General features: G+C 45.1%; 1 protein-coding gene across 1 annotated transcript; it reads left to right on the top strand.

The window, feature by feature from the left end:
• Positions 1–3,477: 3,477 nt before the first annotated feature.
• On the top strand, positions 3,478–16,548 carry COMMD9 (COMM domain containing 9). The gene is made up of 6 exons (XM_019975643.2): positions 3,478–3,590; positions 10,020–10,145; positions 11,568–11,707; positions 13,284–13,318; positions 14,150–14,253; positions 15,758–16,548. Exons 1-6 carry the CDS (start codon positions 3,540–3,542, stop codon positions 15,896–15,898), a joined length of 597 nt encoding a protein of 198 aa, XP_019831202.2. The 5' UTR covers positions 3,478–3,539; the 3' UTR covers positions 15,899–16,548.
• The last annotated feature ends 2,353 nt before the right edge of the window (positions 16,549–18,901 follow it).

Here is an 18,901-nt window from a genome sequence, read left to right as displayed (position 1 = left end):
TTCTGTTGTTTATGTTCTGGTTTTTTGGCCATGAGGCATGTGGGATCTTAGCTCTTCAACCAGGGATCAAACCCACACCGTCTGCATTGGAAGGAAAAGCCTTAACCACCGCAAAAGAATCCCCTTAATTGCTGTTTCTTAGTCACTAAATTGTGTCCAACTCTTTTGTGACTCCATGGATAGTAGCCCAGCATACTCCTCTGTCCATGGGATTTCCCAGGCAAGAATACTGGAGTGGGTTGCATTTCCTTCTCCTGGGATCTTAATTACCTTCTATTAAAAAGAAACTATCCATATCACTCTCTTCACTGCAGCCACACTGGAGAAGACAGGTCAAGAGCTCTCAAAGGGTGGTTTTCCTCAAAAGCGCAGGGCTCAAACAAGGGTAACCAACTAGCCTGGTTTGCCTGAAACTGTCCAGTGTTAGCAAGAAAGTCTGGTGTCCCAAACAGAGATGGTTGATGATCCTAATGCTCACTCTTTCCCAGAGCACAGGAATGTTCTGCCTTCAGTGCAGCCAATGGCTAGAACTAAGTCTCCATATAAATAATCCTTCCCCATTTTGGGTGTAAGTCATCCTTAGTCAATGACCCTTTTGACCCTCTAATGGTCAGAAGGTATTTTTAAAAAATTATTCTTGCTCCTAATTTACAGATGAAGAAACTGAGGTTCAGTGATGAAATAACCAGCCAGAAGCCTACAGGAGCCAGAAATTGAACCTGGGTCTTTTTCCAAAACCCAGGTCTCCCCTTCCACTCATCATCTTGTCTCTTACCATACCACTGGGTTGAGTGTCCAGGAACACTGTCAGATTGTCCTTGGCCCCTGGGGAAGGTAGTCAGACATCCAGAGAGAAGAAGCATGAGCTTTCAGCGACAGGAAGACGAGGAGACAGCACAGACTCTGGAGCTAAAATGCTCAAGTTTGGGCTTTGCCAAAATTTTAGTTGTGTGAACTTGGACAAGTTAACTTGACTTCTCTGTGCCTCAGTTCCCCCTTATGTAAAATGGTAAAAATTATAGTACTCTGTGTGTGTGTGTGTGTGTATCACATCAGATTGATATAGGAAGTAAATAAACCAAGAAGTGTGAAATGATTAGAATGGAGCGTGGCACATGTATTAAGTAAATCTATTTAATACATTTATTTAATAATACAAATTTACATTTATTAAATAAATTGGTGTCATTAAGTAAATGAAAGCAAGCACAGATCCATATACCCAGTACTGGAAAGAAGTCAGACTAGGTTTAACAAAAACCAGAGGGCGAGACCAAATCATGCAAGTAAACTCTAACGTTCGTTCTGCTGCTTCCCATGTAAATGTTCATGGCTGAGAAACTGCTGGAAACTGTTCAGGCCATAGACACACCTTTAGCTGCAACATGGCAGTGGCAGTGTGGGCAGTCCTGGCAAAATGGGATGATCTGATGCAGGGTTGCAGGCCCTGCCTGGCACTGACTAAGCCCAGGATTCCCCTCGCAGCATGCCGGCCCACAAGGGCAAGGAGAACTGTTAGGTGGCTACTTCCACTGGGGCAAGTGGGTGTGATCAACATCATTTTTTGATCAACATCAGCTTTAGCTGAAGTTCAAGAGGCCCAGAGAAGTTCAAGAACTTGTTCAAGGTAAGTTAACAACATGGAGAGTTCGGATTCAACCTTAGGTTAAATTCTAAAGCCCCTATGCTTTTCTGCCTCCAAGGAATAGTTGTTATTGCTATGTAACAAATTACCTCAAAGCTTAGCAGCTTAAAATCACAAACATTCATAAGGCCAGAGATCCAGGAGTGGTTTAGCTAGGCAGTTCTGGCTCAGAATCTCTTGTGAGGTTGTAGTCAAGGTATTGGCCGTGGCCACTGTCATCTCAATGCTCTACCAGGGCTAAGAATCTGCTTCCAAGCTCGGTCATGAGGCTGTTGGCAGGCTTTTTAGTTTCTGGCTGGCTATTGGTCAGAGGCTTCAGTTTTTCCCCAGCCTTCAAGATGGCTCTCAATGACTCCTGCTCCCTGGTATTCACACCCTTGTGAAGTCCCCTCTCACATGGCGCCACTTTAGTCTGTGTGACCAGTAGCAGGTGTCAGAAGTGATGATATGTCACATCTAAGATTATTTGTGAACTAACTTTTAGTTAACTTAGTTTAAACTAAGGTTAGTTATAAACTACACAGCTTCTCAGTACTCTTTTTTTTTTTTTTTTGGTCTGATTTCTTTTTGCTGAATCTTTTGGTCCCAGGAAAACAAGCTGTCATGATATGAAAAGTTCTCTGGAGAGATTTGTGTGAAGAGGCGGGAAAAAGTAGAAGGCAGAAAAACTAATGACCAATTTCTGGATTCATAGTTAGACATTCTTTCTCTGGCTTAAATTCATCAGAACCTGTTTTGAGCCAGATTTCATGAAGGAACTGGGGACGGAAAAAGAAAGACAACTAGATAGGAAAGATGTATAAGGGAACTGTCAGAGGTTGGGGGATGGAGGGCAGAGGAGGTAGGTAGTTCCTTCAAAACCAAGTTCCAGGACTTTACAATTTGAATCTGTTCCAAGATGGGATCTAATCACTGGGCAAATCAAAGAGTCCAGTACTGTCCACCCAAAATCATCCTTACATTTGTTCCAATTATTTTGTTAAATCAATGAATTAAATCATTTCCATGAACCACACCTCCCATCCCGGCTATAGGTGTCATTGGAACCTAGTTAGGTAATATCTTTCACTGGATTCCCTTTCTACTCCTTCTCCCTAAAACTTCCCCAGCTGCTTATCAGAATGGATCTCCTCCAGGACTAGGAAAAGTCATCAACACCTCATTTGGATAAGGTTAATACTACCAGCTCCTACCTACCCCAGGGACAAAAAGGAAACTGTACACATGAAAGCAATCTTCGAGACAGGTGGGGTGGGGGTTGGGGGGTACATTCCAAGAATTTGTAATTACGTGCACAGCCACATTTTAATTCCGAGCGGCCAGGTACGATAATCACTCCAGAACAGCTACGATTCCAAGGAGCTCCTCAATCAGCCAGCCCATCCACACGAGCCGAGAAAATCAGTTTTCCCGGAACCTGGCGAGTAGATAAAGTTAAGTGGCTCAGTAGTGTCCGACTCTTTGCGACCCCATGGACTGTAGCCTATCAGGCTCCTCTCTCCATGGGATTTTCTGGGCAAGAGTACCGGAGTGGGTTGCCATTTCCTGCTCCAGGTATCTTCTCGACCTAGGAATCGAACCCGGGCCTCCCGCATTGTAGGCAGACGCTTTCAGCGCCTGAGCCACCAGGGAAGCCAATTTTCTCCCCTGAAAACCATCCAGCGCCTGCGTCCTGCAAATCCCACGGTCCTCAAGTCCTCCGGCTTGAGCAGTCCCGCCTGCGCGCCCTGCTCGGCGCCTCCCCGCCCTGCTCCACGCCTCCCCACCCCCTCGCTCCGCAACTCAGGCCGCTCCCGCCACCCAGAAGGACTACCACTCCCGGTACGCCCTGCGCGGCTATCGGAGCCACGTGACCGCGCTTCTACGCCTACCTCGGTCACGTGACTCGGGGAAGATGGCCGCGCTGACGGCGGAGAACTTTGCAGCTCTCCAGAGCCTGCTGAAGGTAAATGGGAGGGCTGGGGCCAGCGCAAGACGGGCCTTTGTCTCCAAGACTTTGGACAGAGCAGGAGTTGAGAATAAACCAACCCTGATTTGGAGCCACGACTCTGCCACTGCCTCTCACTGTGACCCCTGGCAGGTGGTCGCGCCTTTCCGAGCTTTTTAATAGTAGAAACAAAATTAGCATCGCTTTGACAGGATAGTGGGGAAAACAAGACAATGGACTTGAAGGTGGTGTACGAAGGTGCCCTACTAAAAGTCTCTGGGGCTGGCTTTTGGGATTGGTGCATTGGGGTAGTAATCGCTAGATCCGCCTTACCAGTTCCCCACGCACTTTAATTTTGAGATCTTGATTAACAGTCAGTTGAGAGAAAACAAACAAAAAAAAAAAACACCCTATACAGAGAGATCCTATTTGCCATTACCCAGTTTCCCCCAGTGGTAACATTTTGGAAACCTATGGTATGATACTACAAGGAGGATATTGACATTGATAGTCAAGATGCAGAACATTTTCCATCACCACAGGGTTTTTCATGTTCCCCTTATAGAGCTACACCTACTTGCCCTCAGCCTTCACTCCCTCTCTAAACTCTGGCTAATTTGTTCACTAATTTGTTCTTCATTTCTATAATTTTCTCATTTCAAGTATGTTCTATAAAGGAAATAATACAATATACAACCTTTGGGGACTGGCTTTGTTCTCTGAGCCCAGTTTTCTGGAGATTGATCCATGCCATATGTATCAATAATTCTTTCTTTTTTGTTGCTTAGTAGTATTCCATGGTATGACGTCGGCAGGGTTTTTTGCTATTACAAATAAAGCTGCTGTAAACACTTGTATACAGTTTTTTTGTATTGAGCACAAGTCTTTAGTTCTCTGAAACGAATGCCTAGGAGCACAATTCTGGATCTTTTAGTAGTTGCATGTTTTGGGTTTTTTGTTTTGTTTTTATGAAACTGCCAAAATTTCCAGAATGGCTATACCATTCACATTTGCAACAGCAGTGCATGAATGATCCAGTTTCTCCCCATCCTCACCAGCATTTATTGGCATCACTATATTCTATTTGAGCTATTCTGATAGGTGTGTTTTTCTATCTCATTGTGGTTTGAATTTTAATTTCTCTAATGGTTAATGATTTTGGACTTCTTTTCATGTGCCTACCATCTGTATCTCTTCAGAGAAATATCTGTTTATGTTTTTTGTTCATACTCTTAATTGCATTGTTTGCTTTTTACTTTTGAGTTTCTTTATATATTCGAGAGTGTGGTCCTTTGTCATATATATGTGTGGTTTGCACATATTCTTTCCTAGTGTATAGCTACAGAGAATTGGTGGCTCACCCAGCAGAAATGTATTGTCTTCCAGTTCTGGAGGCCAGAAGTATGAGATCAAGGTGTCAGTCAAATTGGTTCCTTCTAAGAATCCCAGGGTGGGCTGCCGTCTATGGGGTCGCACAGAGTCGGACATGACTGAAGTGACTAAGCAGCAGCAGCAGCAAGGGCTTTAAGGGATAGTTTGTTCCATGCTTCTTTCCTACCGTCTGTTGGTTTCTGATAATATTTAATTTTGTAGTCTCTGCATTCACCTTCACATGGAGTTCTCCCTGTTGGCATCTCTGTTTCTAAATTTCCCTTTTAAAGACAGCATCAGTCATACTGGCTTAGAGTTCACCCTGTGTTCCTTGGGGCTTCCCTAGTGGCTCAGATGGTAAACAATCTGCCTGCAAAATGGGAGACCTGGGTTCGATCCCTGGGTTGGGAAGATCCCCTGGAGGAGGACATGGACCCACTCCAGTATTCTTGCCTGGAGAATCCCCATGGACAGAAGAGCCTAGCAGCCTACTGTCCGTAGGATTGCACAGAGTAGGACATGACTGAAGCAACTTAGCAACTCAGCACGTGTATGACCTTATCTTCACTAGTTATATTTGCAGTATGCATGCATGCATGCAATCCTATTTCTAAATTAGATTGCATTCTGAGATCCTGGGAGTTATGACTTCAATAAGTGAATTTTAGGGGGACACAGTTCAGCTTGCAACAGAAGCTTTTGCAGAGCAAACGTTTTAATTTTGATGAAATACAGTTTTTTTAAAAAATTTCCTTATATGAACTGTGGGGTTTTTTAAAGAATTGTACTCTTGGTATAAATTCTCACAACTCTTTGTGAAGCCATAGCTCTTAAAAATTTCCCCTATTTTTTGCTTATAGTTTTATATATTCCATTTATATATCTTTTAACATTCAAGTCCATGACCAGTTTTGCCTTAATTTTGTATAAGGTGTGTGAGACACTTTGAGGTCCCCCCCCCTGCTTTGGCCTATGAATATCCAGTCCTTGAAGTACCATTTGTTGAAAAGTCTATTTCCTTTGTTGGAATTGCTTTTGCAATTTTGTCAAGAATCAGTCAGGCATATTTGCATAGGTCTACTTCAGAGGTCTTTGGTTTGTTCCATTGATCTATTTGTTTATCCCTCTGAAAATACCATATATTCATGATTACCATAACTATATAATAAGTCTTAAAATCAGGCAGATGGATTCCTCCTACTTCATTCTTTATCAAAATTACTTTAGCTATTCTAATTGTTTTGCCTTTCTATATCAATTTTAGAATGATCTTGGATATATCTTTAAAAAAAAACTTGCTGAGATTTTCATAGGAATTGGGTTAAATCTGTTTATGATGTAGGAGCAAATTGACATCATTTTAATGTGTTGGATCTTCCAATCCATGATCATGGTGTGTCTCCCCATTGATTGAGATCTTTGATTTTTCTTATCTGTGCTGTGTAATTTTCAGCATACAAGTCCTGTACATGCTTTGTTAGATTGATTGCTAAGTATTTCTTCTTTTTTTTTTTTTTTGAGCAGTTGCAAATGATATTGTACTTTTAATTCCAGTGTCCACATGTTCATTGCTAGTGTGTGGAAATACACCTGATTTTTCTATGTGTCTCTTGAATTTGCAAACTGCTGACCTCATTTATTCTAATAATTTTTTGTACATTTCTTTGGGCTTTCTTATAGACTGTCATGCTGTCTGCAAATAGGGACAGTTTTATTTCTTCCATTCTGATCTGCAAACCCTTTCTTTCTTCCCCTTGCCTTGTTTTAGTGGCTAGAATTTTCAGCACTATGTGGAGTAACAGTAGTGAGAGCAGACAGCTTTGTCCTGTTCCCGGCTTTAGTCTTTGATGGTTAAATATGCTGTCTCTAGGTTTTTTGGTAGATGCTCTAAATCAAGTTATGGAAGTTCCCCTTTATTCCTAATTTTATGAGAGTTTCCATCAAGAATGGATGTTGAATTTTATCTACTGCTATTTCTACATTGATTGATATCCTGTGATTTTCTTCTTGAGCCTGTTAATATGATGGACTACATAGATTTTCAAATACTGAACTGACCTAGCTAGCATCCCTGGAGTAAATTCGACCTGGTTATAGTGAATAATGCTTTTTATATATTGCTAAATTCTATTTGCTAGTATTTTGTTAAGGATCTTTGCATCTCTTTTAATGAGGGATATTGGTCTATTGTTTGGTTGGTTTTACATATATTCTCTGTCTGATTTTGGTATCAGAGTAATGCTACCTTTGTCAAATGAATTGGGAAATGTTTCCTCCTTTTCTGTTTTCTAGAAAAAGATTATGTAGAATTAGTTAATTCTTTCTTCAAATGTTTGTTAGAATTCTCCGGTGAAACCATCTGAGTCTGGCAATTTCTTTTCTAGGGGTTTTAAAATGACAAATACAGTTGCCTTAATAGTTACAAGACTGTTCAAGTTTTCAATTTTATATTGAGAGAGTTGTGGTAGTTTGTGTTTTTTTGAGAAATTGATCCATTTCATTTAAACTGTCAAATTTACGTGTGTATAGTTGTTTGTATTTAGTTATTCTCTTATTTTCTTTTTGAAATCTGCAGGGTCTGTAGTGATATGCCCTACTGCCTTCCTGATAATGGTAATTAGTGTTCCCTTTCTTTTTAACTTTGTCAGTCTTGCTAAAAGTTTGTTAATTTTTTAAAATTAATTTATTTAATTTAGTTAATTAATTTTTTAAAGTTTGATATTTTCAAAGAACCAGGTTTTTGTTCCATCACTTCCTCTTTTTTCCTGTTTTCCTTTTTTTTTGGTGTCTGCTCTTTGTTATTTCCTTTCTTCTTCCTTTAGGTTTATTATGCTCATGTTTTCTAGGTCCTTGAGATGAGAGCTTGGGTTATTTTTTTGAGATTTTTCCTCTTTTCTAATGTATGTATTCTGTGCTGTAAATTTCTCTCTCAGCACCATCTTGGCTGTATCCCCAAAATTGGGGTGTTGTATTTCATTTTCGTTTATTCACTTGAATAAATGAAATAAGTTATTTCATATATTTTTAAGCTTTCCCTTGAGACTGTCCCTTTAGTCTGTGGATTATTGTTTCCAAATGTTTGGACACATTTCTTTGATCTTTCTTATTGATTGCTAGTTTGACTCTTGTGTTGGTTGACAGCACTCTCTGTATGATTTCAGTTCTTTTGAATTCATTAGGGTTTGTTTTTTGGCTCAGAATATCATCTCTCTTGGTACCTGTTCAGTGAGCTTTTGAAAAGAGTGTGTATCCTGTTGTTACTGGGTGGTGTTCCATAAATGTCAATTAGGTTGATTGATGGTGTTGCAGAGTTCTTCTGTATCCTTGTTGAATCTGGTCCAGTTGTTGTATCAGTTGTTGAAAGAGGGGTGTTAAGGAGTCCAGCTGTATTTATGGATTTGTCGATTTCTCCTTTCACTTCTGTTTTTACTTCCCATATGTAGTAGCTCTCTTGCTGAGTGCTTACACTCAGGATGTCTTCTTGGTGAACAGAACTTTTTATCGTTATTTAATGTCCCTCTCTGTCTCTGGTAATTTTCTCTGCTGTGAAGTCTGCTTTATCTGATGGTCATGTAGCCACCTTGCTTTCCTGATTGTTTGCATGATCTCCTTTTCCATTCTTTTACTTTTAATCTGCTTCTGCCATTATATTTGAAGGGAGTTCCTTGTAGACAGCATTTAACTGATCACATTTCTTAATCTAGGGGTCCCCAACCTTTTTGGGACCAGGGACCATTTTTGTGGAAGACAGTTTTTCCACAGACTGGGTTGGGGGCTATGGTTTTGGTGTGTACATACATTACATTTATTGTGTACTTTATTTCTGTTATTATTATATCACCTCCACCTCAGATCATCAGGTATTAGATCCTGGAGGTTGGGGACCCCTGTTTTAACCCACTTAGTCTTTATTTTTTGTTTCTTTAATTTTTCTGCCTTTCTGTGGGTTGTTTGACCAGTTGACTATTTGGGGGAATTCCATTTTGATTTATCTATAGTGCTTTAAAATGTAATTCTGTTTATAACTCTTATACTGCTAATTCAACTTATTACATTTATTTACATAATATCACAATCTCAGAGGCACTATCAGTATCATCATTTTACCAGGTAGAGTGAAGTAGTCCCTTATGTATGATATAGTTATCTTAAATACTTCCTCTACATACAGTTCGGGCCACATCGCACAGTGGCTTTTCTTTTTTGCTCATATGTCCCAGACTGAGCTGAAGAAGAGGGCCACCCAGGAGCCCAGTGGGTGAAAACAAAGAAACTCCAGCAAATACTTGCTTCCTCTTATTGAAGACCAAGAAAGGGATAGCTTGGGAAGAGAGAAAACTGTTAGGTAGCAACTGTTTACTCCACCAAAGCACCACAGGAAAAACTGTGGCCCCGCTGCCCACTGTGTCAGCAAAGGCTGGGGGGCACAGACTCCCGCCGTGTGAGGCTGCGACACCGTGTTTCAGCAGCCCCGGCAGCTGGCGTCAGAGAAAGCCAAGTAGGGAGCTGGACTCCCATCCCCACCGGCGGCTTCCACCACCCCTGGCATGAGTGGAGACTACACGGAGCCAGAACTTCCACCTCTGTGCTGTGGCAGCAAGGAGCCCCCACGTTAGAGTGTCAGCAGGAACCAATAGGGGAGCTGGGCTTTCATCTCCATTCAGTAGTCATGAAGCCGCATCCTCCCCCCCAACACACACACACACACACACTCCCCGTGCTACCTGAGCAGTGAAAGAGAAAGCCAGCTAAAACAGAAGATTTAAACAAGGTCCGCGGTCTCAGGACATAATATGACCGTGTCATTCCTTGGTCATGAGGTCCCTAGAAGGTCTGCCTTCTCTCCGTTTTCAGCATTATCTTACATTTCTGTAAAGTGCCTGGGGAGTTTAGCCGTGTTTAGCAGGAAAAATAAGAAAAAGTACATCTGCATCATCTTCCCAGAAATGGAAGTGTCCTATGCCCCTCTTAGGTGTTACGCCTTAACCGAGACTGTATTATGTTCTTAAGAAATGTATTTTCAGAGTCTGAGTTTGTTTCTTGTTTTGTCTTTTTCCATCTGGAATTAATTTATAGGCCTCCTCGAAAGATGTTGTCAGACAGCTGTGCCAAGAGAGCTTTTCCAGTTCAGCCCTTGGCTCCAAGAATCTCTTGGATGTTACGTGTTCCAGCTTGTCCGTGACCCAGGAGGAGGCAGAACAAGTAAGTGTGGTCAGAAATGACCTCTGGCCACTGGCTTCTCAGCTCATCAGTCTCTTCATTGACGTCCCAGCCACCGCCACGTCCAAGGGAATTTTTCCCCTGAATTGTCTGTTGACATTACAGATGGGTTTTTTTTAATGTTAGGGAAGTTAGTGGGAACCTGCTGTGTATCACAGGGAGCTCAGCTCTGTGCTCTAGAGGCACCCCTGTAGGATGAGGGGATGAGAGGGAGACCCAAGAGGGAGGGGATATATGTATACTTAGAGCTGATACACTTTGGTGTGGTTTAGTTGCTAAGTTGTGTCCATCTCCTGTGACCCTGTGGACTGTAGCCTGCCAGGCTCCTCTGTCCATGGGGATTCTCTAGGCAAGAATACTGGAGTGGGCTGCCATTTCCTTCTCCTGATACCCTCTGTTGTGCAACAGAATCTAACACAGTATTGTAAAGCACCTATGCCCTCCGCCCCCCAAAAAAGCTGTTGTCATTGAACCTTCACATCGATACGATAAATGAGGCATGGATGGGAAGATGATAGCCACAATCAGAGCTCTTGACCATTTCATTTTCAGATTTGTTACCTAGACGGTGTGCACGAAAGCCACACTTGTGCTTTTCTGAGCTGAGCCACCTCCCATGGCATCTGAGAAAGCCCTAAGGCAGAGAAAATTACCTCCGGGGCATCTTGTTAGGTTCAGCTAAGCAGTGTGATACTCACAAGATGAGGACAGGCCGCACTTGGCTACGCATGCACTTGGAATGACCCGGGGTAGAACCTGGACGATGTCTTAGCAGGGCAGCATCAGCCACTCCTTCCACAGGGGGCTCTTTGCTCTCCTCACCCTCCCTGGTGACAGCTAGGGGGTAAGGAGGTGACATTCCAGCTACTCTGGATGAAAACCCAAAACTCCCCCACAGCCAGTACCACTGCAGTAAGCACAGCTTCGGGTGCTGGCAGGGACGGTGTGGCCACACTCAGGGAAGCCCAAAATGTGGGCTCTGGTGTCTCCACAGGCCTCCTGTCCAGCAGCAGGGACCAGTGCAGCGTTGCCTAGTAACACAGCTGACTTGCTGCTGCGCTGACATTACCAGGGGAACAGGCTAGAAAGTTAGCTTAAGGTCAGAGTGCGTGCACCAGGAAAAAAACGGGCTTTATTAGCCCTTTGCCCGCCAGCAGAGAGACTTTCTGGCAGGTTGATAGCATGCTTGGTCGGGCAGCTGCATGTCCTCTAAGCAACAGGTGGACTTGGAGGCGGGCCGAGGCACATGGGCATCAGCGGCTGGGCCCCCAGGGCCTCTGGACTTCCGAGGCCCAGCGTGAGTGACAGTGGCAGCGTGCGGCAGGCCCTCTTCCCAGCAGGGGACGGCGCCCTGTGCCCTGTGCCAGTGCCCCTCACCGCCCAGGCTCCCCGTCTTCCCCGCAGCTGCTCCAAGCCCTGCACCGCCTCACCAGGCTGGCCGTGTTCCGTGACCTCTCCTCCGCCGAGGCGATTCTGGCACTCTTTCCTGAAAATTTCCACCAAAACCTCAAAAACCTGCTGACAAAAATCATCCTGGAACACGTGTAAGTGCTCATTTCTTGAGAGTTTCTTATAATGCTGGTATGTTTCAATTTCTCTTCTAGATAAAATATGCTCATTCTTGAAAGGCAGGCACAGGTCAGGAAAAAAGAAGAAAACCATTAAATCCACCCCCCAGAGGGTTAGCAGTGTTCACTCCGTAACAGAAAACCTTTTTTGAGGGATGTACTTTTTCCATTTACACAGAGAGAGAGGGATTTGGGTTTTGCTTTTGTATTTAACACAGTGATGTCGTGCCGATTTATAACTTGCTTGTTTTCAGTTCACAGTATTAATGTGAATGATATTCCAGGGTGATAAGTATTTACCTTCAGTATTATTTTTAATGGCTAACTGTATTTCATTATATGAAGAAATTATGTATAATTTAGTTAATAGATACCCTAGTGTTAGACATTTAGGCTGTTGGCAGTTTTCACTTCAGTGAACACTTTCTTGGGGAACCTTTGCCCACATTGTGCTTAACTATTTCCTTGCTGGTAAATGGTGATATTGACGTTTGGCTTTTTATTATCCAGTCAGCAATTGGGAAGACTGCCCCAACTATTTCTCCATCAGTAAGACGTGGGAGTGCCACTCTCCCCACCATCACCTGCACTGGGGGAATGTTTTTTTTTACTTCCGAGTTTTACAAATGGCACACGATACCTCATTTCAATTCATGTATCTGTGCTCCTGGGTTTCCCAGGTGGTGCTGGTGTTACAGAGCACACCTGCCAGTTCAGGAAACACAAGAGACCCGAGTTCGATCCCTGGGTCAGGAAGATCCCCTCGAGGAGGGCACGGCAGCCCACTCCAGCATTCTCGCCTGGAGAATCCAGTGGACAGAGGAGCCTGGCGAGTTACAGTCCACAGGGTTGCAAAGAGTTGGGCATGACTGAAGTGCCGTAGCATGCTCGCATGAATCTTTGGTACGAGTGATGTCAAATATCTTTTTCATGTTATTGGTCATTTTTATTTCTTTTGTGAATTATCTGTACATTTTCTACCTGGGAAAATCCTTTTCAGTACATATAGTTTAAGCAGAACTGATTAACTGCTGGTTAGCAGCAGGCTTGAACAGATCTCTGTGATAATCACAACGGATAACGCTTACTTACCAAGGGTTTTGCTGCTTATGTGGAAACCTTCTCATGGGTAGCCGCGTTTCACTCGGACTCTGCACCTCGCCGTGGCGGGGTTTGCTGTAGCGTTAGGTCTGTTTGGGTGTGTTTTATGTAAGGTGCCAGGTGTGTAGGAGATGCCTAGTGACAAAGGATGAGTTGACCTTTTCTGTATTGTCTCTGAGAACAGCAGTACAATGTGATTACAGGGCATTTAGCCTTCTCTTGTTTTTCCTAAGCTGAAAACTGAACAGCTGTGGCCTCTACATCACTCGATTCTGTAAAACAAACAGCTGCTGCTTGGAAGGGGGCATTTCTGTGGTCCTCTCCTGTCAGGAGGGGATTGTAGGTTTGAAGATCCCCGAAGGAGCGGAGGCCCAGGCCCACGGGCCTCATTATCGGAAGACCCACTTGGCATCCCTTTTGCATTCTGTTTTTCTCATCTTTCCCTAAACAGATCTGCTTGGAGAGCTGAAGCCCAAGTGAATCAGAGTGAGTACCAAGGAACCTGCCTCTTTCCCCACGCCCCTCCCTCCCCAGCCCTAACCCTAAATCTGCTGGAGTTTTTAACTAAAACCAAAGTGAATCAACCCACTTAGTGGTTGTTCTGCATTTCTTTTTAATCCTACTTTTTAATATTGTTTCTGATTACAAGGCATGTTGTTAAAAAAAAAAAACCAACTTTCTGTCCAAAGCAGAAAGTACTTAAAATGACTATGTTTCCATTAGAAAACAAATTAACGATAATTGAAATTATTGTGAAAGAGTGAATAAAACTGGGTGCTTGATAAATGGTCACTAAACTCGGTCACAGTGCTGCAGAACTTGGCCTGCATTAGCTCATTTAGTCCTCCCAGCAACCTTGTAAACGGGGTGGGGATCATCCCCATTTTACAGATGAGCAAACAGACGCTCAGAGGTTAAACAGGAATATTGAAGCCAAGCCTGTGTGTCTCTCAAACAAAAGCTCTTTCTGCTGTTGGCAAAGCTACACATTTTCTAAGACTCAGGCCACAGCCTCATCTTCTCTACCTGTGTCATTCATTCCTCATTTTCCCTCGATGTCTGGAGGGCTAGGTGTTCAGGCAGAAGCCTGGAGGTGCTGTCCACCAGGAGTCCACACTATAATAAGTGCGGGGGCCACGAGCAGTGGTAAGGAAGGCCCAGGGCTTGCTGTGGGGTCTTGGGCCCCATCTCTCTGTCTCCCTCAGAGGCTTGCGGTGTGGCCTAAGGGCCTTACAAGTGTGCAGCCCTTAGAGCTGCCCGTCATAAAGGCTTGGTTACTCGGTGGTGCGAGGGCTGAGCGGAGCTGTATCCCCACAGTCTCTCTGCCGCGCCTGGTGGACCTGGACTGGAGGGTGGACATCAAAACCTCCTCAGACAGCATCAGCCGCATGGCCGTCCCCACCTGTTTGCTTCAGATGAAGGTATGTCCACCGTCATGCTCACTGGAAGGCAGGGGGCGGGGCACGAAGGATCTGTGTCCCACAGACCAGCGGAGATGCCAGTCTCCAACATCATAGGGTCTCTGTGTGTGTATTTAGTCGCTCAGTCATGTCCGACTCTTTGCAACCCTTTGGACAGTAGCCCTCCAGGCTCATTTGTCCATGGAATTTTACCAGGCAATAATACTGAAGTGGGTAGCCATTCCCTTCTCCAGGGGATCTTCCTGACCCACGGATCAAACTTGCATCTCCTATGTCTCCTGCATTGCAGGCAGATTCTTTACCTGCTGAGCCATCAGGGAAGCCCCTAGCCCCATAAATTAAGAAGCTGTAGCACCCCTAAAGTGCAGAGTGTTTATTTAGAAAGTATACATGAATTAGCATAGTACAGTCATAATAAAACCTATACCAAAAGTAGAAATATTTTAAAATAAGACAGACATGAGATACAAATTTTAAAAATAATTTGTTGAACCTAAAGGTTACCTTCGACACTTAAACGGGAAGGTTTGGCTTTAATGATAGGAGCACGCACTCAAATTTCAAATTGTCTTCTTGATAAGTCTGGTATACTTGACTGAGTTCTTGTCCAAACTAAGGGGGCTGTCGCTGTCTGTACCATGCTGAGCAGGGGCTCCTGTTAGCAGTTGGAGAAGTGTCAGTTCTTCATTTGATTGTTCACATGCAGTTGCCTCAGTGGTGGTATCTTCACAGTTATTTTCAGGAATCTTGTTAAGTCACATACCTATTTTTAGGGTTTGTTTAGTTAAAACCTGGGCTTCCCTGGTGGCTCAGATGATAAAGAATCTGCCTGCAATGCAGAAGATCTGGGTTTGATCGCTGGGTCAGGAAGATCCCCTGGAGAAGGAACTGGCAACCCACTCCAGTATTCTTGCCTGGAAAATCCCACGGACAGAGGAGCCTGGTGGGCTATAGTCCATGGGGTCGCAAAGAGTTGAACACGACTGAGCGACTAACAGTTTCAGGTTTTTTTTTTTCAGGTTTTAGTTAAAACTAGATAAGGTAATGCTGTATTTAGTTAACCACCAGACAGCCAGAAACTCAACACTGGTGAGAAAATGAAACAGAGGGTGTCTCTGACAACTTAAGTTTTAACTATTAGTGTAAGACCTACTTAAAAAAAGATGCAGACACATGTAACTAGAGGCTGTAATGTTTTTCCTGCGTCCTGGCGGATTCTTACGTACCCGTGGAGCCCCGGCCTAAAGTGCCAGCATGCACCCAGGCGGTATTTTTCACTCAAGCGCTGAGTTGAGGGTGGGAGGGTGAGGGAGCCTGGGCTTCTCCGATTCCTGTTCGGAGCCCCTAAGATGGCTCCCGCCCTGCCCCCATCTGCTGGGTAACTCCAGGACTAGCACTCGTGACTCTGAGCAAAGAGCCTCTCCTCAGAGCTTCACCAGAACCAGGTAAGGCCTGCAGGTTGAAGAGAGGCAGCCTTGACTCTGGGGAAATGTTCTCTTCTCAGATCCAGGAAGATCCCAGTCTGTGTGGGGACAGGCCCTCCGTGTCGGCCGTCACTGTGGAGCTGAGTAAGGAGACGCTGGACACGATGTTAGACGGGCTGGGCCGCATCCGGGACCAGCTGTCCGCCGTGGCCAGCAAGTGAGGCGGCCCGCGGGCCCCAGCGCCCTGCCCACTGCCCCCCAGCACGTGGAGGCCCCCGCAGCGCCCACTGCAGGGGTGGGGGACCGGCACGGAAGGGGGCTGGCATCCAGAAGGCGCAGCAGCTGGGTCGGGAGGAAGCAGCTGGGCCCCCACGCTCTTCTCCTCACTCGTCTTCCTTTTGCTCTCTCTGAAGCCAGTGGGCAGAAGCCACTGTCCCCACAAGGCTCCTGTGGGGGGGACTTTGTGACAGCTGTGGCAGGAGAGGGAGGGAGCGTTGGCTGGGTCAGCTGCCTCCGCCTGACTGAGTGGGATTCAGGCCCAGGTTGTGGTGCTCATCTTAGTACGTCCCTGTCCAGCGCTCACTCTGCTGGCTGAGCTCGCTTCTGCTCTGGAACACATGCAGGGAGTCAGGCAGGCGATGTGCACAGTTCTGCTCTGTCAGAGGAGCCAGACCGACCCCACAGGGCAGGGTCCCCGCAGTGTGCCCGTCTCCCTGAGCCCAGAGCCTCCCCAGGCCCTTCATCCCTGCTGGACCGTAGAAAGTGGGAATTCATTCCCTTCTTCGTGGAGCCAGTGCCCCTTCCTTGATGTAATGGGACCACTCGGGCTGAAGAAGTGGGAGTGACTGTAAATAAATACAGTTGTAAAACCTTTGTGATTCCAGTCGCTTTTGTAGCTTGTCCGTGGCTTGAGTTGTTACCTTGGACCAGTGCTGCCTCTCATTCGTAAAGATGCTCTCTCTGCACGTTGTCCTTCCTGGCTTATCTCATGACCATAGTGTGACCCGAAACCGGTCCTGTGAACTGGCCCACCTTCCGTATAGTCTGTCGCATAGAGCAAAAGCAGAGTTGACCTCAGCAGGTGCTTCTCACGAGAGCTGTGATGAACGCCCTCCTCAGGACTTCCCCGGTGGTCCACTAGCTAAGACTCCATGCTTCCGATGCAGGGGGCCTGGGTTTGATGCCTGGTCAGGGAACTAGATTCCACATGCTACAACTAGTACCCATTCCAGCCAAATAAATAGAAAAAAAAAGTACTCCTCAAGGAGTTTAACTGGGTGGAATTGTCACTGTCACATGCCTGACACGTCCCAGGGGCTCAGTGTAAGAGGTGCCCCTTATCCATATCACTCAGTATCAAGAGCCTGCAGCTTTCTCTGAGTGCTTTGCTCTGGCGACTTCTCGGGTGATGTGTGTGGATGGTGTGCTTGGGAAGATGGATGGAGGAGGTGGGGCCTCAGGTTAAGAGGATCCACTTGAGCTCAATTCCTGCCCACCCTGAGTTTTGACTTTTTTTTTTTTTTTGTAATTGTAATAATAATTGCATCTGCTCTGTAGAATTTTTGTGAAGATTTAAGCGGTACAACGAACCTAAAAAGCACTTGGCGCTATTAGGACAAATGAGGGCTGGATACTGTTAGCTTTGGTTATTAATGGGATGGAGAGTAGAGAGCGCTCTATGCTCATTGTTTCATCTACTGTAATGGGGTTCGTATGACTATGAGCGACTGTCCTCTCTTTATCAACAACAAACTCCTCTCATCCAGGTAAAGTCACCTGCTAGTAAGTTGCCTCATCAGATCTTGGGCCCAGGTCTCTCTACCCCATAGGACTCTGCAAGGGGCTTAGAGTTCTGTGACTTTAGCTCCATTTGGAAAATACTAGAACTGAAGTAGAGATAAGAAATCTTCTGCCCCCGCTAGTGAAATATTAGGGAAGTCAAGAAAAAAAAATCCCCAGACTCCTTTCTGCCATTTCCCGGAAGCTGAGCTACCTTCTGTTAAAATGGCAGTTCTTAACCCATTTGGGGCTATAGCCATTGAGAACCTAATGAAAACCCTGAATCCTTTCTGTAGGAAATGAACACTAAATTTTTTATATTCAAGGACAAGTGTTCCTGGACCCTGGTGGCCAGCCCAGTATGTCCAGGTTGAGCACCCCTGGTCCCAGCCTCAGGTAGAGTTCAGACTTGTGACTTCATCCCTCTCTTTTTTCCTTCCACTCCCTGTGACCCATAGACAGAGATCCCCAAATAACCTGTTTGCTGGGTTTGCCATGGGGTTCCATTATAAATTTTTAATTTATTTATTTTAATTGGAGGCTAATTACTTTACAATATTGTAGTGGTTTTTGCCATACATTGACATGAATCAGCAAAAAATTGACTTGAAGCAGGAAGCCCGGCAGAGGTGTCTGGACAGCTGGACATTCCTTTAGCCAGATCCACCTGAACAAAACTGGGTGCGTGACAGTGAGAGCATTCAAGACATAACATTGAGGAACTTCCCTGGAGAACCAGCAGTTAAGTCTCTGCGCTTCCAATGCAGGGGATGTGGGTTCCATCCCTGATCAAGGATCTAAGATCCCACATGCCACGTGGTGCAGGCAAAAAATGATAAGTGTTTGCTACCCTTCGCTGCTCATGCTCATTTAAGGGGGTGGTTTTCCCATTTTAGCATGGACTGTTTGTAACTACCATATCAATGGTTGGCCTGACCCTATCTCAGAATAAACCTCCCAGCTCTCCATCAACGGAAGTTCCTTCATTGCTTGTCTGGTTTCCCAGTAGTACTAATGAGCAGTTACCTGCAGACTGTCCTTTCCTTAGGTTGCAGCAAGGTTTGGGTGTCCAGGCTCCATTCGTGAAAGGGCCATGGTAGATCTCAGTGATGGCCACCCCTGGCTCTGGCTGCCCAGTACTGTCCACCCAGCCAGTCACAGGGGTGAGCAGATGGCTCAATCCTGTGTCCCAGGGAGATTGTACATGACTCAGGTTGGGCCAATCTGATCTTTCCCTATGACACTTTTTTTGCTGAAATTGGCAACAAAGACCACCTCCTGCCTCAGCTCTGATAGTAAAGCCATGCTTGGGTCCCTGTTCCCCCACACAGAGAAAGCCCATCTACAGTAGGAGAGGCTCACCTGGAGCAAAGCAGAACCCCAAAGTTGGGAGGAAGATGAGAAAATCCAATGAAGCCAGTCCTAGTCTTCCTCCTACTGTATCC

Source organism: Bos indicus, chromosome 15, assembly GCF_029378745.1.
Source record: "Bos indicus isolate NIAB-ARS_2022 breed Sahiwal x Tharparkar chromosome 15, NIAB-ARS_B.indTharparkar_mat_pri_1.0, whole genome shotgun sequence".
Classification (NCBI taxonomy): Eukaryota; Metazoa; Chordata; class Mammalia; order Artiodactyla; family Bovidae; genus Bos; species Bos indicus.
This window is presented reverse-complemented; position numbering and strand designations above follow the sequence as displayed.